The sequence below is a fragment of the Plectropomus leopardus genome, chromosome 6, assembly GCF_008729295.1.
Source record: "Plectropomus leopardus isolate mb chromosome 6, YSFRI_Pleo_2.0, whole genome shotgun sequence".
In the NCBI taxonomy this organism is placed as follows: Eukaryota; Metazoa; Chordata; class Actinopteri; order Perciformes; family Serranidae; genus Plectropomus; species Plectropomus leopardus.
In genome coordinates this window covers 31,881,047-31,908,516 of record NC_056468.1, presented here as the reverse complement: position 1 = coordinate 31,908,516, position 27,470 = coordinate 31,881,047, and the positions used below count along the sequence as shown (strand labels likewise).

General features: G+C 39.3%; 1 protein-coding gene across 20 annotated transcripts in view; it reads left to right on the top strand.

Moving 5' to 3' along the window:
* Positions 1-27,470, top strand: part of LOC121945071 (calcium/calmodulin-dependent protein kinase type II subunit beta) — a 99,567-nt gene that overhangs the window by 34,587 nt on the left and 37,510 nt on the right. For 14 of the 20 annotated variants that reach the window (XM_042489084.1, XM_042489098.1, XM_042489082.1 and 11 more), the window contains exons 6-12: positions 9,026-9,098; positions 14,984-15,086; positions 17,119-17,202; positions 17,374-17,468; positions 18,790-18,912; positions 19,056-19,139; positions 22,661-22,703. In XM_042489084.1, the coding sequence (XP_042345018.1) occupies positions 9,026-9,098; positions 14,984-15,086; positions 17,119-17,202; positions 17,374-17,468; positions 18,790-18,912; positions 19,056-19,139; positions 22,661-22,703 (605 nt within the window). Of the gene's footprint in view, positions 1-2,420; positions 2,494-9,025; positions 9,099-14,983; positions 15,087-17,118; positions 17,203-17,373; positions 17,469-18,789; positions 18,913-19,055; positions 19,140-22,660; positions 22,704-27,470 lie in introns of all 20 variants that reach the window. The other 6 variants (XM_042489100.1, XM_042489080.1, XM_042489095.1 and 3 more) reach the window with 1 other exon arrangement.

Below are 27,470 nucleotides of genomic sequence, written 5' to 3'. Positions count from 1 at the left end.
ATTTCAGGAAGCAGGATTTTTCCCCCCATTCTGATTCTGTTTTGCAAGTATTTTTACACTACACACAAGCTTGGACATGTTTTATTTCAGGACAGTGTGTATTTTAGTATTGAAAGCACACGCAGGCATATGAGAGGCAGAGAAGGTGCCCTCTCTTGACATACAGACTGGCTCTGTGTTTGATTTTCCTCCCTGTATCTCTTTACTTTCCTGCAGAGAACAGTTGGACATTGTAGCTCAAAAAGCTGAGCAACTCACATTTTTTTGGCAACTGTGACGAGCGCTGCATTTTTTTCCCTCTTTGCCCCACCAGGCGTCCATAAACAGCCGACTCCCTTGGATTGATATAATGGTTTTGGACAGTGAGATATTTGAGGCGCACAGAAACGAGTGTGATGGAGATGCTCTTCTATTTGTTAATGGCGTACACAATGGGTCACAATCAGGTTAAGTCACGCGTCCATAGAGTTTCTCATCACTTTCACCTCATTTATCCAGACGTGTGCTCAGCACTTCCCAAACAGACAGCCCTCTTCCGCAGGGAGCTGAAATGAAAGTGAAAGTTATCTATGTTTTCCTCAAAGCCAGACTCCATTGACAAAAACATTAATTTTACCTCAGTGAGCGAGGGGGCTGCTGATCTGCCACTGCTTTGATCAGTAGTTTGTGTCACTGTGTGACTTTAGTGAATCCAAAATAACCTTTTGAAACACCGAAGTCACACAATAACACAAAATAATAAGGTGATCAAGGCAGACCAGCAGCTTCTATGTTCACTGGGGTAAACTTAATGGTAACACTAAAATAAACTGATGATATATTAATATCTGGATATTGTAATATCATAGGTGTTCCCTTTTCTTGGATTTAAAGTCTGCATTAAAATAATCAATTATTCCTGAACCTACCAGAGTGTTTTAGCTGTCCTATTTTTTGCCTTTACTCACTTAGCCATTATATCCACGTCACTAATTATTATTTAACAAAAAATCTCATTATGTAAATATTTTGTGAAAGCACCAATAGACAACATTTTTTTAAAGATATTTTTTGGGGGGCTTTTGCCTTAATTGAAGATAGAATAGCTTAAGCGTGAAAGGAGGAGGAGGAGTGGATGACACTCATCAAAGGGCCGAGGCCAGAATCGAACCCATGGCGAGGACTTAGCCTCTGTACATTGGGCGCATAGGGCGCCTCATCAATAGACAGTCTTCAATATCCTGGCAATATTGACATCAAGGTATTTGGTCAAAAATATTGCGATGTTTGATATTTTTCATATTGACATATTCTATGTAATGTTGAAAAGAATAACCATGCAGCATATATATTCCAGCAGCACCCCTAATAAACGGTCCAGCTCCAAAAATATAAAAGCAATACATGGCGGCGGATGGTTAAATTATGGCGTGCCGCCTAAAATAAAGGAATGTGTGGGGAAACTGTGTTACAGATTAAGGTTTATGAACAGCAAGTGAATGCAGTCAATAAAAAGTTGTATATCTTTGGTGTCAAATGTAGCAACGTAAACATTTGGGTTTTTTTTTTTGTACAGTGTGTGTGTGTGTGTGTTTGTGAGAAAGCATGCACATATTATCTCTCTCATTCTCTCTCTCAGTCCACCCACTAACGAGACACTGTGTGGGTGTGGATCCTGCAGGCTGCCTGTCTCTTTGCGCCTGCTATTAGTCACATATTGTACACATTACACTCTCATTGCACCAAGTTACATACACACACACACGCACACACACACACAATAGAGTGAGGTAGGTGCATGTGTTTCTCACACAGTGATGTGTTTTGCTTTTAGTGATGGAAAAATAGCCTGGCGTCAGCCCACCAGTCCTCTATGATTCAGTTTCATCCTATACATAAGTGTTTCGTTTCTGTCATGTATTATTATCTCTCTTCGCCCTTCAAAAGCGCCTCCTCTTTCACAATCTGTCACCCTTTTTTTCTTTTGGTTTCAGCCTCTCCTCTCCTCTCCTCTCCTCTCCTCTCCTCTCCTCTCCTGTTGTTGTGATTTTTGTCTGGCAGGTTGTTCTGCTGTGGCTGCTCTTGTCTCTCATCATGTTTAAAAAAGCAAAACGAAACGTTTTTGTCTCCTCCACCCGCATTTATCCAACCACCCCTCCCTGTCCAACGTCTTTATCTGCATCAATCGCCCTTTCCTCCTCCTCCTCCTCCTCCTCCTCCTCCTCTCATTTCACCTGACGTCTATGTCACACGCCCTCCTCTTATCTAACCTGCCATTTTCTCATCTTTAATTTTGTCTCATTCATCTTGCATCGGTCCTGCCCATCACTCTTTTCACCTTATATCCTGTTTCTTCTCCTCCCCCCCCTTCCATTTCTCCACCTTCATCCCTCTTTTCACCTCCCTCCACCGTCCCTCCTCTCTCTGTTTTGTCTTCACAGTCACTGTATCCATCAGATTCTAGAAAGTGTCCATCACATTCACCAACATGACACAGTGCACAGGGACCTGAAGGTTAGTATATGTAGAGGAGCATCTGCATCCCTGCTTCCTTTCCCTCCTTCCTTCCTTCCTCCTCCGTCTCGTCTGTTTGTGTCGTCAGTTGCTGCTCTAATGTCCGCCTGTCCGACTTGTCTCTGGGTATGTTCTTATATTTCATTTTTGCTTTTTTATTATATGGTATATTTTTAAATTGGGGGACCCTGGCCTGCCCCACCCACCCTCCCCGCTCCATCTTCCCTCCCACCCGTTCTCTTTACAATCATTACACAAACCGCTATGAAACTCCTGTTGCACTGACTGTCGACCAGATCGATCAATGAATGAGCCTTCACACACACATACACACATACACAACTACAGGGGTGCAATAAATATCCAGTGTTTACACATGCCCGTACGATTATCAGTTTCTCCCACCAGGCTAGTTACAAGAAGCCATAGTTATATTTACATCGATTTTTTTCTTCTTCCTCCCTCCTCCCGTTTCTCCTGCTTTGAGTCTGTTAATTTATTTTATTGATCTGTGTGATTTTTGAGAAGGCGCCATTCAACATCAGGTATATTTTCGTATTGTTTAGAGATTTTGAACTGAGAGAAAAATGCAACAAAAGAACTGAGCTGCTTTTTAAATCAAATTATTTTTTATGTTTTATGATTATCTTAGAAGCTTCTTCTGAGCTGCTGGTAGTTTGCGTATAAAGATGCTTTTATTAATTATTCCCCAAGAAAAGTCTGAGCAGTGTCATTATAAAAACTCCTCTCCGCAAAGTCACTATGGTAACTTTTAGGCTAGTGCTAAAATAGTACTGCTACCCCTTTTGATGAAATCAAACTCTCTTGCGCACACTCAGTTGACACACATTTCTAAATTCTTATTTGTGATTTTGTTATTCAGTTTAAAGTGTTGTCATACACGCCACACTTACATGCACACCAAAATCTCCCTATTATTCTGAAAATGACAATATATTGGTCATATGAACAGCATATTCCATTTAAATATCTAGACTTAGGCTGTTTTACAAATTTAACATTTTACGATTAATGCATTTGGGGTATGCTGAAGTTATTCGGGTTTTAAGAGCCTTATTTGGGCGCGTGCACAGCCAATTCAGAATACGCGTCTCAGCTGGGTGTTGTACTGCAGTTTGTGACACACGGCCTGTTGTCTGTTTGCGGTCAGGTTTGTGCATTTTAATGGATGCGTTGTACACAAATTTGGGCTTTTTAGTTTTTTTTGATGTGCTAAACAGCGACTCTGCAGCGACAGACTGTTTCTGTCACCAAAATCACAATATAATATTGCTCAGTATATTGTATATGATGATTCCATAATTGAAGTTATCAGCTGTAATGATAGCGATGGAGTTAGAGTAATAGCTGTGGTGGTACTGTAAACTGATGTTATTGTGGATACATTATTTAGATCCTTTGATGGCTACTATTGAGAAGATAATAGTAAAAATGCTGTTGTTTTTTTTGTACTTCAAGCAGTGCATTTATAGCACTTCTTTTTATTTACCGTGCACTTTTCATTTGAAGCACATCTCAAGTGCTACAGACTGTGCAGCTGTTTATTAGTTCACAGAAATAAGCTTCTTAAAACTGAACAATTCACCAAACAGGCTAAGTGCTTATTTTTTCTGTTATCTGCACCATCATTTTTTTTCTAGAATTGGAGTGAAAAACAACAAGTCCTGTTTGTTGCTGTGATCTGTAGACCTAATTATTCACTTCCTCTTTGAAGAATACTGTAAAGTGGGGTAACCTGTTAGTTTGCAACAGAACTGTAAACAAACATTTCTTATGGCAGATTACATACATACACAGAGGCACTGCTTATACACAAAGTGTGAATAAAGCTTGCTTTTTATAGAAGGTGTAGTAAAAACAAAAGGTGAACAGGAACACTACAGAATGGATCTCAAAATAGAGCAAATATTGGGCGTGATATCCACGGTATGACCACCCTCAACTGCAAACACACACAGGACCGTTTGCGATGAACTCCCTCCATCGAACACAAACACACACACACACGCAGAGGATTCTTACCCTGCCGGTTACAGAGCTCAACAGCTGACAAAGTGGGGGGAGGACAGACATGAACACACACACACACACACACACACACACACACACACATGCACACACACTGAGCTGCATGCATACCTGCATGCATGCTAAGAGTGTGCAAGAAAACACGCACACATTTCATAGATGGAAGTCACTGTAGCCTCGACCGCACATTTACAGACACATGCAGCCACATGCTCGTGTTGGCTTTTAGTGATCACCTAGTACACACACACACACACACACACACACACACACACACACACACACGGCTCTGAGCATTTGGTCCATAGATGTGACCTGGCTAGTATTTATTCATTGGGAGACCTTTAGAAACAAGACACAGGATTCTAATTTATAGCCCTGAACTTTACAGCCATGCCAGTCCATCTTACTCTCTCTCTCTGTCTCACTTTCTGTCTCTCCCTCTCTCTTGTTTCTCTCATGTTATAATATTTCGCAGACTCCTCCTAAATTCCAACCTATTACTGTAAGTCAGCCTTCGAGGTCCTGTGTGTTTGATGGAGACTGCCCGTTTTGCAGCTCAGTGTCTGAATTGTTAGGCTACTAGTTAACTGATTAGTCTTTGTTGAATCACAAGAAATCTTGCACTCAAACAAAGCATAATGCAACACTTGCATTTGTCTAAATCTTTAAATGAGTATAGTATATATGAGTATATATGTGGTGTAAAGTAGGGCTGTAAAGTGATCGGTTGCTCGATTGGTTGGTCGATTTTCTCTTGCTTCAACCAAGTGTTATTGGTCGAACAGTTGCTGGTCTTACTTAAATACGGCCGTGTGTCTACTAGGCTCCTGACGGTATGTTTTTCTATACTGTAGTGAAGACAGGCATTCCTCTTTCTATTACACTCATTGTATGAAGTGCACAGCAGGCACCACCAGAGCAGATTTTGCTCTCTATAGATGTAACAGGCAGCTGAGCTGAAGACGCAGTGACACCTGTTGATCGAGGAATAAGTTACAGGACTGGAAACATCTGGCGGTCAGCAGGCAGAGAGAGACCTTTGGGAAAAACAGGGGGATTACCAGGCTGAAATTTCAGAAAGGTTTGAATTATAACGTATAAAGTTATGAAATATATTTTCCCAGATGAAAATGACTGTTATGGACCCTTCTCCACTATGATTGAACAGCTGGTGACAGTGACAATCGCAATGTTTTACCCTAAGTTAACCATTTTTCAACTCTTTTTTGTTTTTTAATCCAAAAACGAACATATAATCAGAGAAAACATTCTTTGTGTGATTTACTGCTGTCGATTTATTTTGCTGAGTCTTCAAAAAGACATTGTCGTTAAAGGCTGGATTACAAAGCTTCTGAAAGGGTCACACTGAAGCTCTTGTTGGAACGGCGGGATGGCTAACATTAGTTTCTGAGCTACAAATAGTAAGTGTCTCTCACATGCAGCGTTACAGAGATATTTCACATCAGTAACATCTTGGTGTACGTGACATCATCAACCCCAGAGTTTATTTTCCGATTATATAATAATGGACATCATATTTAATTTTCACTCAAGGCATTCCACTTTCCTAAACAGAGTTCACTTGTCTGGGGTATGTGTTAATGTCCAGCCCTGTGACAGGAAGAAAAACACTTTGGTGGACAAACAGCATCACCAGTTGGAGTCTAATCTGTGCACTGTGGTGATTTAGTAAATCTAGAGGTAACGCACAGATTTTTTTTCTCCCATCAACCAATTGATTGGTTAAATCAATTAGAATATCAGATTTTTTTGGGTGAAATACAGCCCTAGTACAGCGCAAATCAATCATCTAGAACTAAATAAAAAATTAACATACTTCTCTCACACAAGTCCAGACACCAGGACAGAACAGGCTTTTCTTTTACAAGCAAGTGATATCAAGAGGACCACATAAATAATGCAAACTTCAAGGCCACATGTAAGATATAAAACACTCTGTGTATATAGTTTGTTGTAGGGTGGACTTTTAATAAATTAAAAGAAAAATGGCACAAACCTCACTCTAAACTTTTATGAACCATGACTTTGTCAGTGCACAGGAAGCGCACATGCACGGTCAGGCTTGTATCTACACCTGTGCTTTTGGGAATAAAAGCACAGGTGCTTGTGTTCATGTGTGTGTGTTCATGCTGCATCAGTCCACACCTCCCACAGCTGGACCCAATGTACATGGCCCATTGCGCACATGTACGTCTTGTTTGTTTCATCATATATATATATATATATATATATATATATATATCTGTGTCTATATATATACATACTGTATAAACTGTTATAAACTCGTTATATATCTTCCTTCCCTGGTTTCTGCATAGAGTCAAAACTGAATCATCCCTCAGCATCCCTCACACAGTTTTTGGGTTTGATTTTTTATTTTTAGCGCCTGGTAGTGTACTGAGAGCCAGGTCAGATCCTCCTGATGACATGAGCTCAACACTCTCTCTGTATTAGTCTGGACTCACTGCTGCCCCCAAATGATTTCAGTGGGTGGGAGCACTTGCCTTGACAAGCAAACTCCATCAGCCGCTCCTGGTATAACAGATATTGGCAAAAAATCCAACATCATGCATCCGTAATGACGTGTACCTTGTTGACAACAATCCCAATCAGGTTTTCTCAGTACACTGGCATTACCAGCATATTTTGCCATTTGTCATTCAGCTGGCAGCGTCCTTGTTGTCTGTGTGAAGCATTGTGAACAGTGATTAGCAGTTTTGCAGCATCTTGAATCTGCTCAAACAACAATGAACATTGGATTTGTACAGGGGAACATCTTCTTCACCACCAATGGAGCCAGTTGATAAATCAAGCTTTTGCCAAATCCAGTCAGAAAATTGGCAAAAACGTCTTTTCCTCTGAGAAACTCTGCGAATGCATCCTCTTGTTCTTGTTAAATTGTTGTGATTGACTCTATTTATGTAATAACTTCACTCAATGCTGTGTTAACTAATGTTAAAGGTAGTGCTTGATACTTTGAGAGGCGCCATTAGGGTTAAGCAAGCCTGTATTTTGCGTCTTTAAATACAACACAGTCGTAGTAACGTTGTCAACTACAGTGTGGATCCTTGATTGGCCCAGAATGGCTCTCACTGGATTTTAATTTCTGGACAGCAGCGAGACCAGACTGATACAGAGAGCGTAAAAAGAATTTTGAGCTTACGTCATCAGGATGGTCTCATCAGGCGAGCGCACTGACATCAGAACGACAGCTCTTGTCAGCAGCGGCCAGCTAGGCCGGCAGTAGACATGTCATTGATCCCAGACACATCTCTGAAATGTTATTAATTGCACAATGACTCACTCCTTCCCTTACCTCCTTCATCAACGCCTTCTGTGCACCCCCCCCCCCAATGGCCAGCCACATTCTCACACCCTCTTTCATCACCAGAGGCCCGCTGACTAAAACATAGAGGGATGTGGGGTATCTAGAATCCAGCTGCAGCCAAATGTAAAATGTGTTTCTCAGATGAGTGTGTCCATGGATATACTCATCTACGAATAATAGAGTATATAAGACAGAGATCACAGAGAATATCCTTTGTGTTTCTGCAAAAAAGATTGACTCAAAGGAATCTTCTGTTGCAGAGCACCCACAGTTATGCCCCTTTTAGACCAACAGTGCAACCCAGGGCTAAAGCCAGTCCCCAAAACCCTCATTAATAAAAAGTCGTTCATGACATCTGCTGCACTATAGTGTGTTTGGTCCACTTTATTCCCACACCAGCTATTTTATTCTGAGGCTATCTTTTATGTGGGAACATAAACTGAGGTCAGGTCAGTTTCTGGTTTTGTTGGTCCAGTCTGGTGTACAAGTTTGATTTTGTGCAAACCGACTGAACCTGCATTTGTGTGCCTAACTGGCTGTAGGTGTGTGTTGTGGGCAGAACTTCTGTCAGAGGCTGTGTTTTTATTTATATCTGTCGCTCGCTTTGAAAGAACCACAGTGAATGGGGAACGACTGATTCTTGAAGTTAAAATAAGAAATTATTTATACGACATGCTTATTTTACTTTGAAAACCTAAACAGAGGGTTGGAAGAAGAGCTCAAAATTTCTGCTAAGGTTAATGAAGATTGCTAAATACAGGCTGGGCTAATGTTACTTGCTGTTGGCTATATTGTATGTAATTTTTAAGTAATATCACAATTAAACACACATTTTCTTATTACTGGTTAGCTAATGTGGCCATGGTAGCTAACTAGTCAGAAGCAATGTAAGTGGATCAATTTACATAATGTTGGGCTTGTACTTAGCTGTGGGGCAGCCAAAGCCAATAAAATCTGTAAGTGTGGCAACAGAAGAGCCCTTTTAACCCATGTTGTACCCTTTAATCCCCTCCCAATCCTCCATCATACCTCCCCCACCTTCCCTCCCCACACCCCTGGCCTGTGCATGGGATTGTAGCGCTGCTCAGACTAACATGCGCCCCCCCCTCCCTCCTTGGTGTTTGCATGCAGTCATTGCATCCAGCAGATCCTGGAGGCAGTACTTCACTGCCATCAAATGGGCGTGGTGCACCGGGACCTGAAGGTGAGTGATTGGGATCATCTCGCTGTCCCTTTAGAGTGTGCCTAAATATTTGTGTAAAGGGGGGCGATGTGTGGGTGTGTGATTTGTGTAGTCTGTGTAAGTCTGATAAGTCAATGAGAAACTGTCTGTAATGTTTGTGGACATACTGTCACTTGCAAAGCCTCGGGGCTTAGAGGAGGTTTTGAATCATCTCATTCCCCTAAATTTTGGTACAATTGCTCTCTTTGTAATCACATACAATTTAGGCCTGCACAATACTTGGTTGTTGAGTTAGAGAGCCGTTCAGAGGTCGGCCAAAGCTCCCTCTACCCGAGTTATAACAGTCCTCACAGCTTGGTAGTGATCGCCATGAGACTGTTGCATACCACCTCCGAACTTTCTCTGGCTCTGCCCTGACATACACAGCCTTCAGCCCTGTGCAGTCACCTTCTTTTCTTTTTGTGTAAACACCACTTCCCTCAGTCTGTGGAGATTTCAAGCATGCAGTGCTGGTCATGCTCCTTTGTCACTGCTGTTTTGGAACAGGTTCTTGTCATTGCACAGATGGCCCATTTCTTTGTCAGTGGATCTATATAAGATGGCCCAGGAGGATATTTAATTTGACCTCAGGTTGATTTACTAGTCAGAGGAATATGTTAACTATTGATTATGAGACACGCTGTGTGGTTTGGATTGCCTGTATAGATCACTTAATGGCCCTAAGTGCCTCAAATGTGACAGCTCGTTTTCTGTAAACTGCCATCAATTGACTTGTGATGCTTTGATTGGCTGGCTGGCTGAAAGTCTTTTTTAGGGTTGGAAGTAAAGCGCCATACACTAATTTTAAATCGGCAACAAGTTGCTTGGAACTGTTAACTGCTTAATGGATGTATTTTGTGGACGTCTTTGGATATGCTACATGATTCGAATAGGTTTTGCTCTTAAAGGGATAGTTTGGATTTTTTAAGGTGGGTTTTTATATGGAACTTATCCATAGTCATTGTATTACTTACAGGACATAGCAGTCAGTGCGCCCCCAGTTTAGATAAACAGGCAGGAGTAATACCCTGGATGCTAAGCAGAGTGCTGCTGTGGATAGAGGCAGCAGCAAAAGGTATTTTAGCCACCTAAAAAATCAATATCTGTTTAAGTGTTTGCCATATTTAGAATATTGTAAGAACTATCGTAAGTGGCAATTAAAGCCATAATCATCAATGCCTTCGTCAAAGCCACCCCACTTTATTGATAAAAACAGTAATTTTACCTTGCAGAACATGAGAGTTTCTGTTTTTACCGCTGCCATGATCAGTCCATTTTCCCACTGGCCAAAATCCCATGAACATCTGGCTTTCGTATTTATTGGGAAACATTACAATCAGCCAATCAGCATTCTCTTCTGGGTTCAATGAGTAGTCAAAGGTATTTGTAGCTTCCTGCATCGATTGGCAGTGATAAAAAATACAACACCCAGTTGGACGGGCTAATTTTAGCCCATTTGCCAGCCCGATGCAATGGCAGGGCACCCCAAAATATTGTCCTTCTCCACCCAAAAAGCACGAAAGAATCGTCTAACATTTAGTCTGCATCGGGGCGCCCACTTGCACACCTGGTAAAGCGGGCACACAATGTACCAAGGCTTTGTCGTTTTTTACCCTCAGCCCTTTGCTGCATGTTAATCCCCCCCCGCTTCATGCTGAAGCTGCCTTGTTCAATAAAGGCCAAAAAAAAAACCCCAAAAAATAATAAAAAGTCTGCACCAACTTTGAGAGAGAGAAAATAAGTAACCATCATAACATTTTCACCGGCCTCCATACTTACTGTTTACTAACCTGTTTTTCGGCTCATCCGTAATGGCAAACATGACACACCAGACTAAAAACCACAAAAACAGAAAGGGATACACAGCTATGTACACAGCTCTGGTCTACTAGCAGTAGGAAAAGTCTCCATCACCTTCTTTATATCAGATTTCCGTATTTAAAAACTCGCACACACATGCGCTAATTTTGATGGGTAAAGGTTACTAGTTTGAGTTAGTTTGTAACTTTGGTGACTCCAAGCCAACTCTTTACAATACCAACAAAGGTAATGCACGAACAGTGGATAAGTGCCTTGTATAACCTCACTTTAAAAATTCCAGACTATCCCTTTAAGGATTTTGCTGAGCTTGAAATGCATTTTTAGTAAAATTGTACAGCAAGCAGTCGCCTTGTTTGATGTGATTGCTGACTGTGAACTGACTAACAACTAAACACAAGTTTTGCTTAGTCTGTAACTGTTTAAATTTGGCTTAATGCTGTGCTTGTGCAAAAGTTTCCACCCAAACAAAGCGGCTCCTCAAGTATGATGAGCTGTGTGTGAATCAGCATCAAAACAGACAGAAATGAAACTGTTTTCAGTCCTCTCGCTGTCATGTCTTGTACCTGGTCGTGTTTTTTGTGTGCGCATGATGTTTGTCACATCTTGTTTTGCATGATGCACTTGGTCTAGTAGGTCTTCTCTATGCAAATGTCAGTCGTGGCATTCCAGCGAAGGCGTGTTGTGTTCATCAGTACTGTTGTGGCTATTTCTTTATTTAGCCGACACGCCTATCTGGTTTCACACCCAAGCATCGGAGAGCATTTCATGCAATAGGTCATAGTGTGATGACTGAGGACAGCTCGGTGACAAGATCCCTCAAATAAGGAATTGGGTTGTGGCAAACGGCATAACAACACAGCAAACAAATGTATGTGTGCCAGCCCTATGTTGTTCAGACTGTGCAACAAGTAGTGTTTTTTTTGTACTTCTTTTCAGAGTAAATGTCAGTCTTAAAGGCAGTCTGACAAAAGTAATGGATATAATGGAAATTCTATGAACAGCTAGTAAAGATAAGAAAACAACAATACTTTAATCATGGCTGGAAATTGAACTAAAATACATCTACAACACAGTCTTTTTGACTTCTCTGACCCTTTCTTAACCTGGAGCGACGTCACTTTTCTTGTGCTGCATTCAGACGTCTTTCACAAATATTTTAACCTTTGAACCCTGTGCAAATATGTGCAGTCTTTTTAGCAACTTGGTGAGAAATGTTCCACAAATTGTGAGAAAATAATATAATTAGAAAATGATTTTTTTAAATAAAAGCTAGGGGAAAATTTCTAGAGAAAAAAAAAAAAGTTAGGGAAAAACTATATGTATAATCACCATAAATACATATTTAAAATTATAATATATTATTATTTTAATCATTTTTCCAGGTTCTCTTGTTGTTGTTTTTTTTTTTTTAACATTTTAAAAGTTACTAATTTCTTGCTAATTTTTGGGTCTTTTTTTTTGTCTCTCATTGCCTTCCCATATTATTTGGAAAATAATCTATTTAAATTGCTGAAGTTTCAAAGGGTTAATCTATTTATTTCAATCATACCTTTTCCAAGTTTGGACTGTTTAATGCTACCACTGTATAGGCAACATAATAGATGACAAATTTTGTAGAAGAGTTGGCATTTTTGGTATTTCTTTCAGCCAGTAGTATCGAAAAAATCCAAACAGCACTTTGCTTTAACTTAATTAATTAATTAAGTCCTTAAAGTTATGGTAAAATGAGTTAGTGCCAGTTTCTTTTTACACACTACAGCAGTCTGCCTAAATCCTCTTAATTGAGGGCTACATCCTGGCCACTTTCTGCAGGAGAGTTAGTGAGGAATCCCACAGCAGCTAGATCCTCCACAGACATAAACACAAGGGAAGAGAAAAAGATGGGAATCATTTCACTTTAAACACCCCACTCATGCACTGCTCTCGAATACAGCTTTCTCTATCATCCGTGCACCCTCCCTCTCAATCAGAGCAGTTGCCAGTCATCCTCAGCTGTGTGCATGTCTCAGTATGTGTGTGTGCCACAGAGATGGAGAGGCATGGAGCGCTTACATCAAAAAGTGATGGCGATTGCTGCTGTTACGTCTGAACATGCGGCCTGGATGTTTATGCACCTTTTTGATGGAAGCGCATGCTTCATCAGAATTTCCACCCACATCCGTTTTCACGGATTATCTTACTGCTGCAGTGTTGGCAAGTTCTAACTCCCTCGTTTACAAAAGAGTAAAGCTTAACCAAGTGGTGGAGCCGGGAGAATATGATGACACGAGGTAGGCACAGCGCCTCAGGATTACTGGTCCGCTTCACTCACAGTCTCTCTCGCTCTTGCTCATTTCCTTCTCTTTTACTTATGGGCTCAAAGGCTATAAAAGCACACTTTTAAGTATCTGCACTTTAAATACACAGTATTCCTGTGCCTTTAAACAAATTAGCAGAGGGTAGAGAGAGCGAGGGGAGAAAGGCAGAGGGTGCAAAGACACGCTGCTGCAGTGCAGGGGAGGCAGTGACAGAAATGCAGCCTAAATATAATGTCCTCATTCTCGCCGTACTGTGAGTTTGCACTTGTGTTGTTGCTCACTGAGTTACAACCACGCAGGGAAATTGGGTGAGACTGAAGGCTTTGGTACTTTGGTCCCTCTTATAAGTGACAGTGTTACTGCTGACGTAGTTATATTTAGCCAAAACAAGGTAGTAGCATTTTAAAACTAAACGCTTATACAAACGATTTCTAGAGACAGAGCGAAAGGCAGAAATAATATCATAGGTAGGTTTAAACTTTGAATCAACTTTATTTTCTTTGTTAGACAGTGGAATATGTTAGTGTAGTGTATGTCAGTGGTTTTAATGTTGTGGCTGATCTGTGTATTTGTTACTTCATTGGCCTAGCTGACCTCCCTACCCTAATTCATATTGACTCGTAGTTTGAGGAAATTGTCTCGATTTCTTTCAAAAACATGGAGAGAAGGCAATGAGCAACTTGATGAGAAATGACCCAAAAAAATAGCAATAAACGGGTAGCAACTAACAAGAAAAGTACCTAAAATTAGCCAAAAATGAGAAAAAAATTAAACTATTAAATTATATAGATATGTGTGTGTGTGTGTGTGTGTGTGTGTGTGTGTGTGTGTGTGTGTGTGTGTGTGTGTGTGTGTGTGTAAATTTATATACATTTCATTGTATTTTTCCCCAGTTATTTGGTTATTCTCTAATGAGTCTGGTTTATTTTTCCAAATACAATTTTCAGGTTATTTTCTTGTCACCTTTTACCATTTTCTGGCCAGTTGCTGCTTGCCTTTTTCCCATGTTTGTGAAGGAAATCAAACCAATATACTCACGTTTCAAAGGTTTCAGCGCTTGTAAAAGACACCTAAAGGCAACACAAGAAAACTGATGTTGATCCAGGTTTCAGAGGGTTAATGGTGACCCTGTTAGCCAGCCTGGTGATTTCCAACACTATGGATGTCAATGAATTAAAAAATTTTTCCACCAGAGTGATTTATTTGTCATTGAGGATTTCGAGTTGCCTTTACAGAGGCAATGATGAAGTGAGAGTTGAGAGAGATGTAGAGACAAAATGAGAGAGAGCTGGTGGCCAGTGGGGATAGCAGCCCATTATTAGAGCCCTCTTCTGACAGAGAATAATGAGGCTGACTGCATTATCTGGGCCACAGCGATGGAGCCTATAGACCACAGCACACCACATGAGGCTAGCACATAAAAGCACTGCAAACTGACGAGGTCGCGTTTACACATAAAGCCATGCAGAGCAATAAAAGGTCGTCCACAGAGTTATTGGCCTGTTATTGTACAGCTTTTGCTTGTCTACACAAGTTTTTCAAATGACATCTATGTGTGTGTGTATCTGTGTTTTGTGTGTGTGTGCTGAATACAGTGTCGATAAGGATAAATACAGTTACAAACTTTGTGCATGCGTAGTTTTCCACCTCTAGCTTTTCCCCCGCTAAGACTAGTAGATGTTTTTTACCTCCAATTTTTTATTTCAAATTAAACTGATAACCTTATTTATCTCCTCTTGCCCTCTTTAGCCAGAGAACCTGCTCCTAGCAAGCAAATGTAAGAACGCCGCAGTGAAGCTGGCTGACTTTGGCCTGGCCATCGAGGTGCAGGGGGATCAGCAGGCCTGGTTTGGTACGTACATCACGTGATTGTTTTATATTTATCTAAAGACACAAAGGGGCTCCCTTATAACTAAAGTGATAGAATAAGGTCCGGATACTGTGGTTAGGTAAGTGATAAGGATTGCAAATGTATTTTAAATGCCTGATAAAGGAATAAAGACCTAAGAATAAAAAAATGGTTTTACTGAGGAATGTCCTTCTATCACAGAGAGAGACAGTGAGGAAGATTTAGGGGGATTTTTTGGAGTCTGACATTGAGGATTACAGATTGCAACCACAACTTTCCTGGTTAGGATTGTTTCTGTGTTGATTGTCGAAGAGTTTTTTAACAGGAGTCAGATTATCCGCAGAGGTCTCCACCTCCCCAAAACAAACTGACCGTCTGATTTAAAACTGATTAAAGCAGTTTCAGTGTGGCTCAGCACCTGTAGATTAGGGATGTAAATCAACGGTTTCAACACAATATGATATTATATCGATACTTTGGACAACGTTAATATATTTGCCGATATCATTAAGTCTGCCAGGATAAGGTTTGAATATGAGCAGATATTATATGAATGCACGTTTTTTCAGCCGAACATTTTGAAACGGAGCAGCTGATGTTACTGTTAGAAGTCAGCGAAGTGAGAATTTATCAGGAAACAAACTGATGATTTATTCCTGAGAAAACAGCGTTATCCTCATCATCTTTCTCATGTCTGCTCGCCATCATCTGCCTCACGCTGCGTGATGGTGACACAGAATTTAAAAATAAAGGCGCATCTGAAAGAGGATGATATGGATCTGTGTTTTCGATTTGCATCAGTGACGTGATCATTTAATCGATATATCAATGCAGATTTTAACCAGGAAACAAATAATCCACAGAGACCCGGCTATTTAAATCAATATAAACAGAGTAAAGTCAGGGTTCTCACAGTTATGGAAAATCTTGAAAAGTCATGGAATTTCACAATCACATTTTCCAGTCCTTGAAAAGTCATGGAATTATTAAATCATTGAAAGTTTTGGAAAAGTTATGGGATTTTGTTGTGTGTAATGAAATTGTTACAGTACTCTTCAGTCGACAGCCTTTCACGTAATGCAATGTGACGGCAAATTTATTTTCTGTGGATGTCCATTCCTACCAGCATATCCCCCTAAATCGTACACACTGGACCTTTAAGCTGCTGGAAAAGATATATACAAAGATGTAATTCTATATGATATATTCTTATTAGTGCTCAAAAAGGATATACGCCCAAGATTATGTAAACATATATTCACCCTCGTCTATATTAAAAGTTAACATTTTTGGACGTGTCATAGTAATGTGCAATAATATTTATGTATTTCTACTTTTTGATATTTCTTATACTATCTTATTTTGAACTTGGGTAACATATCTCCTGTGTCGATGGTCAAAGGTCAAGGTCACGGTGACCTCATACAACATGTTTTTGGCCATAATTCAAGAACCTTCAAGAACCACCTTGAAGCTGATTGTGTAGATCTTCTGTGTCTGGAGCATCAATATTTGCACAGGCATGGATGTAAACTGTAAGTGCAACTTGACTGGTGCCAGAGGCACACAACTGCATGATGAAATATCTGGTTTATCAAACTCTGATCATCGAGGTCCAGAGTAGCGTATGTTTTTGTTTGCACACAGAAATAAATAAGCAAAAAAACAAACAAACAGTGCGCGGGATGCATCTGTCTCAGTTCAGAGCTGCTGAGGCACACTTCCACATCTCACCTGTACCTCTTTTACTCACATCTGTACTCATCAGCACCGGCGTCAGTGGCTTTCCCCAACGAGAGATTTGCCAGTTCTTCACGACCAACTGACCTTAAAGCCTCAAATCTGTATTTGAGATCCCAAGTCGTAGTTTACAGAGGATTATTTTGCTTTTTATACCGCTGATCCAAGGATAGAGGATACTCTGTTGCCTTTAGAGTGTCAATCATTCGTGTGTGTGTGTGTGTGTGTGTGTGTGTGTGTGTGTGTGTGTGTGTGTGTGTGTGTGTGTGTGTGTGTGTGTGTGTGTTTACTGCAGGATTTGCTGGCACACCGGGATACCTGTCCCCTGAGGTGCTGAGGAAGGAGGCATATGGTAAACCTGTGGACATCTGGGCCTGCGGTGAGTTGTACAGAGAGAAACACACACACTCATTTACACACTTCACACACACACTGTATTTTCCTAGATAATTGTAAACAAAAAACAAACACTGAAGCACACTTTTTAACAAATTATGTATTTTCTGTGTGTATGTGTGTGTGTCCCTGTGTGTATGTGTGTGTGTCTCAGGGGTGATCCTCTACATCCTGCTGGTGGGTTACCCTCCTTTCTGGGACGAGGACCAGCACAAGCTGTACCAGCAGATCAAGGCTGGGGCTTATGATGTGAGCCTCCTCTCTTCTCCTGCTCTCTTATGTCTCCCCTCCTGCTGTAATGCCCTCCCCTCTCCTCCCACTGCCCTCGTTCCTTTTTGGCAGCGGTTACGTAACTCAGTCACCTCATTCATATTTCAGGGGGTGCAAGAGAGGGAGCCTCACCTTAGATCACATTTAAGGCCATGCCAAATAGAGAGAGAGGCAGAGAGAGGCTGACGGACTCTCTGGCCGGGATTCTGGGCTCCCAGGACACAGACCCTGACATTTACACCTGAACACAACAGGACCTGATGGGTTTAGGGCTCCTTAACAAATTGCTTGGGGCTGTGTTTGGTCTGTCCTTTTGATATTAAGAAACACACCCACATGAGGCCACAGTGGCTATAATGTTAACCGGCGACATCCTGGGTTCATGTCTGGTCTGTGACCTGTGTGTTTATTTTCTCCCTCTCGCTGCACTTTTGGTGTGTTTTTACTGTAAAGCTATCCAACAAATAAATTACCGTAAAACTTCAAATATAAGCCTAGTCCCAATTAAATGCCCAGTCCCTTTTATTAGCCAGGTGTGGTGACACATTTTGATAAATAAAGGTCTGTCTCACTTAGAGGCCCGGTCTGGTTACCATGAAGTTCATTTATATAGAAATTCTTTGGATGTATAAAACCGGGTTGTTGGCTACCTGCTGGAGCTCAGGTTAGTTAGCTGCTTAGATTGCGCGTACAAGTATGTATATATGTTAAAAAATGTTGTCAGTACGGACATATTACTCACAGCTTGGTAAGATTCTCTATAATCACTCAGTTAATTTTACTGAAAGCATGAACACCAAAGAAAACAAAAAAGTAGATGTATGAAATTATTTAAAAAAAAATGTTAATTGAACTATATTCATCATTATTATATTTATGTGTTTAGAATTATTTTACAGAATTATTATAATTAAGTTGTTTTTTAAAGATTTCTCACTTTGTATTTTTTGTTAAATTTCCTTGTCTTTGTTGTTTAGTTTGGGGTTGTTTTTTTTTTTTGTGCAAATTTTCAGGAAATGTTCCTGTACTTAACTTCATACCATGTCTTTCTATGAATGGGCGAAAAACTGAATATACTCGATGTATCGAAGCTTGTTCCACATGTGATGTATAAAAATGACTTTATCATGAACACTGAGTATAAATATTCTCATATATATGTACAAAGAATGCTCCTCAAACCTGATTAATATCGGCACATCCCGCATGTTGATGTCAAAATTTCCAAAAAAATCGATTTATCAACTAATCGTTGCAGCTCTACATTGAATGTTAAGACGTGTGCTTGTGTTTGTCCCAGTTTCCGTCCCCTGAGTGGGACACAGTCACCCCAGAGGCCAAAAACCTGATCAACCAGATGCTGACCATCAACCCAGCCAAGAGGATCACTGCTCAAGAGGCCCTCAAGCACCCATGGGTCTGCGTAAGTGTCCCCCGCTTCACATCTTGTTACGCAACTACTCGAACAAACAAGAAGAAAAACCTTGATTAACTGATTTTCTTCTTGTCTTTTCCTCCTCTTGCTGACTCTGGTTGTCCTCCTCCTTGTCTTCCTCCTTCTCACAGCAACGGTCCACAGTGGCGTCCATGATGCACAGACAGGAGACCGTGGAGTGCCTGAAGAAATTCAATGCCAGGAGGAAACTCAAGGTATGTTTGCATCATCTTCCACATCTTCACCTTCTACTCTACGAAGCTCTCGTGCCAGATAAAATAACCCTTTCCCTTAAATTTATTCTTAAGTTTCTTTCCAATCATTTTATATTTAACAAATTCCAAGCCTGATATTTGCACTCTTCACTGTTTTCCTGTAATGCTTCTCATCTGTAAATTCAAGATGGCCTAGAGTAAAGAATATAATGTAATCATATGTATTCGAGCTTTCTCACCTGACTGAGGTGAAAGAATTCAGATGTCGAGTTATCCTACATGCATAGTTTCCCTTCTGCACTGATTTATTGCTGACATTTTGTGTGAATAGCAAAGCTCAGCCGTTGGAGCATGCCACTGTTACCCTGCTGCTTTCGGGACAGTCTTGGCACAGCTTAAATACCAGCACGTGAGAAAGTGGAAGCACAAACACAGGTGGCTGCAGACAAATGCTGGATCATTCAACCAACATGCTAACGTGCCTTGTCCTCAGCTTTTCACTTTTAGGAAGAAATAGACACTGGCAATCTCAGACATTCAGTTACATCGTAAAGAACAAAAATGATACAGTCATCAATCATATAGAAAGCAACAGCACAGAAAATTCAGACAGGGATTTGATTAATTGAATATATTTAGATAAAAAGTTACCTGCCAGTACGAATTTCATTATATACACTTGAATAATGCAATATATTATATTATAGGCAAATCAAAAACTGAAAAGTCATCTCTTGAATATCAAAAGACGTTGCATAGTACATTTCATTATAAAAGGAAACCAGCTAGAGGGCCTGTCATGCCTCATATGCTGCCGTACAAAAGTTTGTATTTATCAGTGTTTTTCTTCTTTCCTTCAATAGTGGATTTCTTTAACATAAAAACAGTATAATTCAGACAGATATATTTAAATGCCTTTGTGGGGGGGCTGTGGCTCAAGTGATGGTTGGCGGTTTGATTCCCGGCCCCTCCTGTCAACATGTCGAAGTATCATTGGGCAAGATACCGAACCTCAAATTGCTCCTGATGGCTGTTCCATCTGTGTGGTCATCTATATGAGTGGTTAAAAATTTAGGAACAGGTGGCACCTTGTACAGTAGCCTCAGCCAGCAGTGGATGGTATGTATGAATGGGTGCATATGACTCGCATTGTGAAAATGCTTTGAGTGGTTGAATGACTTGAAAAGTGTTACACAAGTGCAAGCCCATGTAGCAATAGCTGCACCCGGAGGCAATTTGAGTTATCTGTCCGTCCTATTTTTGTGAAGGGAATTTCTTCAAATTTGGCACAAACATCCACTTGGACTGAATGATAAACTGATTTTGTTTGTCATAGACAAAGGTCATGTGACCTCGTCTGTTTCATTCTTGTGAACAAAATATTTCAGACATCTTTAAGGGATTTCTTCAAAACTCAAATGTTCACTTGGACTAAATGATGTCAGTTTTCCTCAGTTTGATTAAAGTGATTTATTGGATAATAACGCTTTAGTTTTGTCAACATAAATGTAAATAGGCAGCAGGTTTATCCTATAAGGGCATAAAACAATGATGGAATGACAGTTGTGCCCTTATGCTTATACTGTAGACAACATTATGCAACGACAAAAAAGGTTATTTTTAAATAAAAGTGGTTGTATTTGGTGTTACTAACACTCAGTCATGCAAAGGACTGACCTGGATCCTAGGTAACAATATTGAAATGTTTATATATGCAGCCACCACCACTGGAACTCTAATTCTACTAATAGTATAATGCTAATAATGTAAGTGCAGTCTGCAACTGTGCAGAAATACTGGGTTTCATCAAAATGAACAGGGAAAAAAGGTGAGAAGCATTTAAATGTTTTATGATTTTAATGTCAGCGCACCTTTTGTATATATTTTTTTCTGTATATTCTATTGTTTTATTATTTTATATTTTTATATTGCTTCTATATTATATCCTATATCTTATTCTATTTAAAATTACTATATTTCTTTATGTTTTTCCTCTGTAATAATTGTTTGGCACAAAACATAGAATCAAATTCCTTGTACATGTAAATGTACTTGGCAATAAAACCCGATTCTGATTCTGATAAATTAAGCTTCAAACTATTCGGTATAATCCTCATAAATAGAACAGTAAATGGTGAGAGAAATAGTGTGACATCAGATCGTGAGACATCAACTCTACAACTAACAAATACAAGAAAATGTGTTCCAAAAACCCCCAAAAAATTTTCATCTGTCATATGTTTCATCAAAAAAAAAGACATCAGCATTACTGCTCCAGAAGTGCACCGCCTTTGCTATGGTTACAGTAGAGTGGCATCTCATTTTAGCTGTCCAAAAATGAAGTATATTTTCCACCTCTGCAGCTCTTAAATACCACGGTCTATTTGCAATTCAGTGCCATTTTAATGGGCCTATAAAAAGTTATCAGCTCCAGTTGTAAATGATCTCTCCAGAGAGAAGTACAAAGATTAGCTGCTTTATGCCTCGTACCCTCTCTCCCACATCTTTGTGTTTTACTTTTAGGTCACATTCACTGCTGACTCAGTTTGCAATAATAGTATATTTTAATGTGAATTTGTCCTAACCTCGCCTCACTCTCTCAGTCTAACCCTGCATGCTTTAATATTAAATTAATTTTAGAGGTGATCAGGTCTCAGAAGTTTACACAAGCAGTACAGTTTGGTGTTTTCTCTTCTTGTAGAGCCAAGATTGTGCTTTACAGCTGCAGTTGGTGACTTGTATAAAAATAACTTTCTGTCATATTTGCTGAAACTGTCACTACATCCATGAGGTAGTGCATGAGTCAGATAGTCTGTGAAAAAAAGAAGTGTGGTCCTCCTCCTCGTAGTGCCTCTAATGGCATTTGCTAGAGTCCACTGCAGCTGGAGTTAGAGATGAGGAGCTGTCAATCACTTCTTATGAGTTGATCAAACTAGGCAACGCTTATCATATTAGAATCAAGACTGTGTTACTGCATTACTTATTTCTTACCTCAAATGTTTTCAGAAACAAACTTTAGTGTACTGTTTAGCTGTAAAATGAGAAGGCTGGTCCAGCAGGTGGGCCCTTGCAGATTTTGGCTTGACTGATTTCAACCAAGGGCAGTCTCCTAGACTGGAAAATTAAGCCAATGCACAAGTGTCAAAAACTGCAGTTCATCGAACGGCCACTTGAGGCTGACTCCAAAGTAATGTAAATCCCCATCGACCTATGTGTTGAACATCACATTTCACATTTCATTATCTGTTAATCAAACAGCTTTGGTGATACTATTTTGATGCACTTTTTCTTTGGATTTAATGATAACAAAGTTAAAGTTGTTGTGAGTCTGGATTTTTCCAAGGAAAGACTCGTCTGTGTTTCTAGTTTTGAGCAGCAAATGTAAAAGCTGTAATCTCCTGGGTTTTGGTACATCATTTAGTGACAGTGAAATGGATGTTCATTTGTATAAACGTGTCAGAATGATTATGTTACTGCTTTAAGTGGTTGAAACTAAACTTGTTTTTTTGTTTTCTTCTCAGGGGGCCATTCTTACTACCATGCTGGTTTCTCGAAATTTCTCTGGTGAGTGTTGCCTGGACGTCATTTTTGTGTCCCTCATTACATTCATGCCAGTGAAACATCAGTTAATGTGCAGTTTACATCAACACCTTCAATGTAGGGATTTTATTGTTAGCAAGCTGCTTGTGTTGCTGTATGCACATACTTAAGCACAAGGGGAAATGTGTGTTGAATATAGGAAATTCAGTTTGGTTTTGAGGAACATGTCACCATTTTGGAGCACTCAGGGGCTCTTTAAAGTGATACTTCGCCCAAAACCAGGTTTATCCAGTCTCTCTGACGTGAATCCAAGCTGGTCACTGATTTTGTTCTTTAAGAAAAAGCAAACAAACCTTTATTTTTGAAGCCTACAGGGGGTTAGTATTTGGCTCTCAGAGGTTAAACTTTTGTGATCACTTTAAAGCTGAAAAAAAGACAAAATAATGTCAGACTTTTTTACTTTGATGTTCTGTTTTGCAAAAATGGTGGCACGCGCCTCGAAAACAGGTAACAGTACACATGCAGTGACAGACGTATTTATCTACCTTAAACAAAGAGATATTTATTTATGTAAAGTTTATCACATTTTCATTTCATCTCAGTGCAACTTCAGTGTTTCCCTTTTCTCCATTCAAGTGTTTATCTTTCTAAAGGAGGTAACAAGACTTTTCATACAAAGTGTCGTCTTCTTCAATAAAGTTATTTAAAAAATAGCTGTTACAATGAATTAATGTAAGTTTTAAACAAAGTCTTCACTTCAAAAGTATGTTGAGTTAAGTGGGATGACAGTTTAGATTTATCACTCAAAAACTTTAATATTTATGATAACTAAACTGCAAAGATTACTTCGAACACTACAGAGTGATACAGAGGTGAGGTTTATTTTAAAGTCAACCTGGAAGTTACCAATCAACCTGGTTTGCTCTACAGGTTAAGTCACATTTTTAGTAGATTTAAAAACAACACATTTTGAGCAAAATGCTTCATTAAGAGAATAAACAAAAGAGAGGCATGTTTAGATAAAACACAGGAATGATAAAAAAAAAAAACAGTCATAGGAGAATGTAAGTAAATTAATAAGAGCATACAATATCTTGACGATTTTAAAACAAAAAAATAGCATTGCACAAACATCAAAATAGAATACAGGTAAAACACACACAAAAAGGGAAGCCAATTGGATTATCCCAGTGGTTTTTAGATTATTGCAGAAAATCAGCTCCATGGTAAACAAAAGTTTATGATACTTTTGTTTAGCAAGATAATCATCACAAACTAACACCAATTTTATGATTTTAAAAGGATGAATACAATCCCCAGAAGTAGTAATAAGTAATACTCAAGGCTCTAAACGATGTACACCAGTGACCTCACTGCAGTGAGGATGTAAAGTGTGCACTGTGATGATGCTCTGTAGTCTCATTCAGCCATTTTTCAGAAACCGCATTTTTCAAAACACTTAAAAGCTTCAAAATTCAAAATTAACGGGCGTAAAAAAACATGAAAATGTCTGAAGCTCGTGAGAAGCACAGACCTTATTTCAGACTTCTGACCTGAAGATAAAGTTCTTTACTGGCCACACGTTCATACTTACCAATTTATCTAAATTAGGTGTTAAGTGTTGTGAAAATAATTAAGGCATGGTAGGCTGTGATTTTTGCGATAAGATTTAGGGAAACACTGAATTTGATCAGCAAGCTGTGGATGTGTTTGTGTCTGTTCGTCCTGGTATTTATGTATATCTCTGTGACAGATGACACTTTTCTAAAGGTTTAACATTTGTTTGAAATCTCTGCCATTATCTAAGATGCACAATATAATATTTTGTACCTGCTACCTCTTGAGACTCCCTTAGAGACACTTTTACAAATTATTTTCTTTGGTCAGGACCTCTTTTTTTTGTATTTTATAGACTGTGAGATCCAAAGATTTTTTCAGAAAAAAAAGAATCATCAGTTTCACCAAATGAGACATTTTCAGCACTGTTGCCGTCAGTGAAATGAAAATGAAAAAAACTCATTGTCGAGGTATGATTTTTCCATTTAGCTTTTGAAAATAAGTCAGAGTTGAATGGAAGATCGTATTAATGCCGTTATGATGACGTTGATTTAGAGGATACATGCGAGTAACTAACAGTCAACTTTGCCAGTGACGTATTTTTAGGGGTTATTTCCGGTAGCAGAATGAGTTTGTGAAGAGTTTTGTGATAATTTCACTTAAATTTAATGAAATCAAAACGACAGAATCTGTGTTCATGTACAGTATGTGAGTGTTTTGCATATATAGATGTGAGTGATGTGTGTGTGTGTGTGTGTGTGTGTGTGTGTGTGTGTGTGTGTGTGCGCGCGTGCAAGCATGCTGCTTCAGTAAACATGACTCACAGCAGCAACTCTCACACTGTAAGCTTTGCAATGGGAACTAAACAACCACTCAGCTTTTAACACACACAAACACACACACTGACCCAGGTTTGTGGCCTCTCTGCGTCACGTTCTGAAATATCTTTTCCTCTTCGTTCGCTTTCCTCTTCTCAGGAAGTAGTACTCCTACTATCATAAGTATGAGGTTGTCAGGTGAATGAGTCAGAGAGAAAATGAAAAATCAATAAAAAGTGAAAAAAACAGAATTTCAGGTAAAGACAGGGTTGCAAAATTCTGGGAATACTCAAGATGGACATTTTCCATGGGAATTAATGGGAATTTATAGGAAATAATTCTAATAACATGTAAATACAGTTGTTTTTTTTGTTTGCACATAATGTGCCAAAGTTGGATCTAAGTCATTGATTTGCAAGTCACAAATAAGTCTCAGGTCTGTGCACTCAAATCCTGTGTCAAGTCCCAAGACAAGTCAGGAAAATCATGACTCTGGTCCCAAATCACATCTTCTCTATGGACTTCTTTAATTTGAGACTCTGATGCCTCATCTTCACTGTCCAAACTGAATTCATATTTAATTGGATGCTGGTAAGTTGTCTGTGATGAAAGAGTGCACTGCTGAATGAAGAGCATGATTAGAACTCAGTTAAATCAGCATTAGGGGTAAACTATTTAAAATATATATATTTTTATGTATGATTGCAATTATTGTGACTGATATTGTCATGGCCATATGACTCACAGTATTAGAGGGAATTATAGTTTTTGCTTCTTTTTTTTCTTGTTTTTTGTGAAAAATACATTCAAATGATCATATGTGGGTTTTTATAAAAAAAAAAAAAATGCTCTTAAATCTGTAGAATATAATATTTAGACTGCACATCACTGTAGCGCCACAAAACTTGATAAAGATTAGTATTTTGGCACATTTTGCCGTTAACAAATATCTGGCCTCTTACGATGTAGATAATGCGCAATTTTGATAAAATACTGATTAACTATTCAGCCCAAACTTTTTACCAAAACATGCCATAAGACCTAGTATTTCTTTTTTTAACGTATATTTTCCCTCCAAATAAGAGAACTAATAAAAGATACAATTTTTGTTTTGTAATTGTGCAAAACTTCTAAGCTTTACTTCCCTTGGAAAATTTCTGGACATTTATCCCTTTGCAACCCTGGGAAAACATAGTAAAAGATAGCTGTGGCACATTACATCAACACATAAGCCAATTTAAGAGCTTTACACAAGCTGGTACTATATTCTCCTCATATGAATCATTCATTATACACATCAGTGCATCAGTGTCTCCGTGCTGACACGGAGGCGGTTCTTTTTCCCTCCACATGTGATGTGTTCATGCCATATTAGGATGAAGTTCATGTTTAATTTAAAGCTGTAAATTGTAGAATTGTATATCCCCGCTGTAAACACCTATCAGCCAAAACAATAAAACCAGTAACAGGTGAAGTAAATAACATAAATCATGTTGTCACAATGCAATGTTCTGCTGGGAGACCCTTTGCTCCCAGCATTCATGTGGATGCCACTTGAAAAACACCGCCAAAAAAACAACTTCAGACTAACGCCTAGGACACACTGCCTGTATGAGCAGTGTGTGTGCATTGTGAAACACATTGTATTTTTGTTTTTTGGTGACCATTTAACAGTTTAGAGCAGCCACACTGCTGCCCAGGTGCTGCCCAGGCGCGGCGTGGCTGCGAAACATCTGTAGAAACGGAGTCTCACTTATTTTTGCTGCACGATGCACTGAATAATCAACTAATTTCTTTTCAGTTTAGCTGTACTTGTATAAATTATTGTGGTATTGCAACAAAACGTCATATTTTATTCAGTCTGCTTTTATGGAAAAAATCTTAAATTGTAAAGTAACTAGTAACTGAAGCTGTCAGGTAAATGTATTTAAGTAAAAAGTACAATATTTCCCTCTGACATGTAGTGGAGTAAAAGTATAAAGTGGCTTGAGAAAATATTCAAAGTACAAGTACCTGAAATGTGTACTTATGTACAGTGCTTAACTAAAAGTACTTAGTTTCATTCCAGCACTGCCTGTCAGTGGTTTTAATGTTTGGCTGATCGGTGTATAACCTCAGTGAAGCCACCAATATGTCACTTTGATAACGTTGCATTGAATTGCCTGCAGTAAGTTCACCCCCTGCTGTTAATTTTTAATGTTTTCGACAGTTTTTAGGTCAAATCTAACCCTACTAACATTGACTAAATTCAGTTTTGTCATCATCCTAACAATAACGCTGTTTTCAGGGACACATTGAGACAAAATATGAGCGTCAGAGGTTCGTTTCTCTGGCGATCCTTCTGTCAGAGCAGCGGATTCACTTCTGACAGAATTTGTGTCGCCGCCAAATAATGTCAGCGCCTTGTGCGTACGGA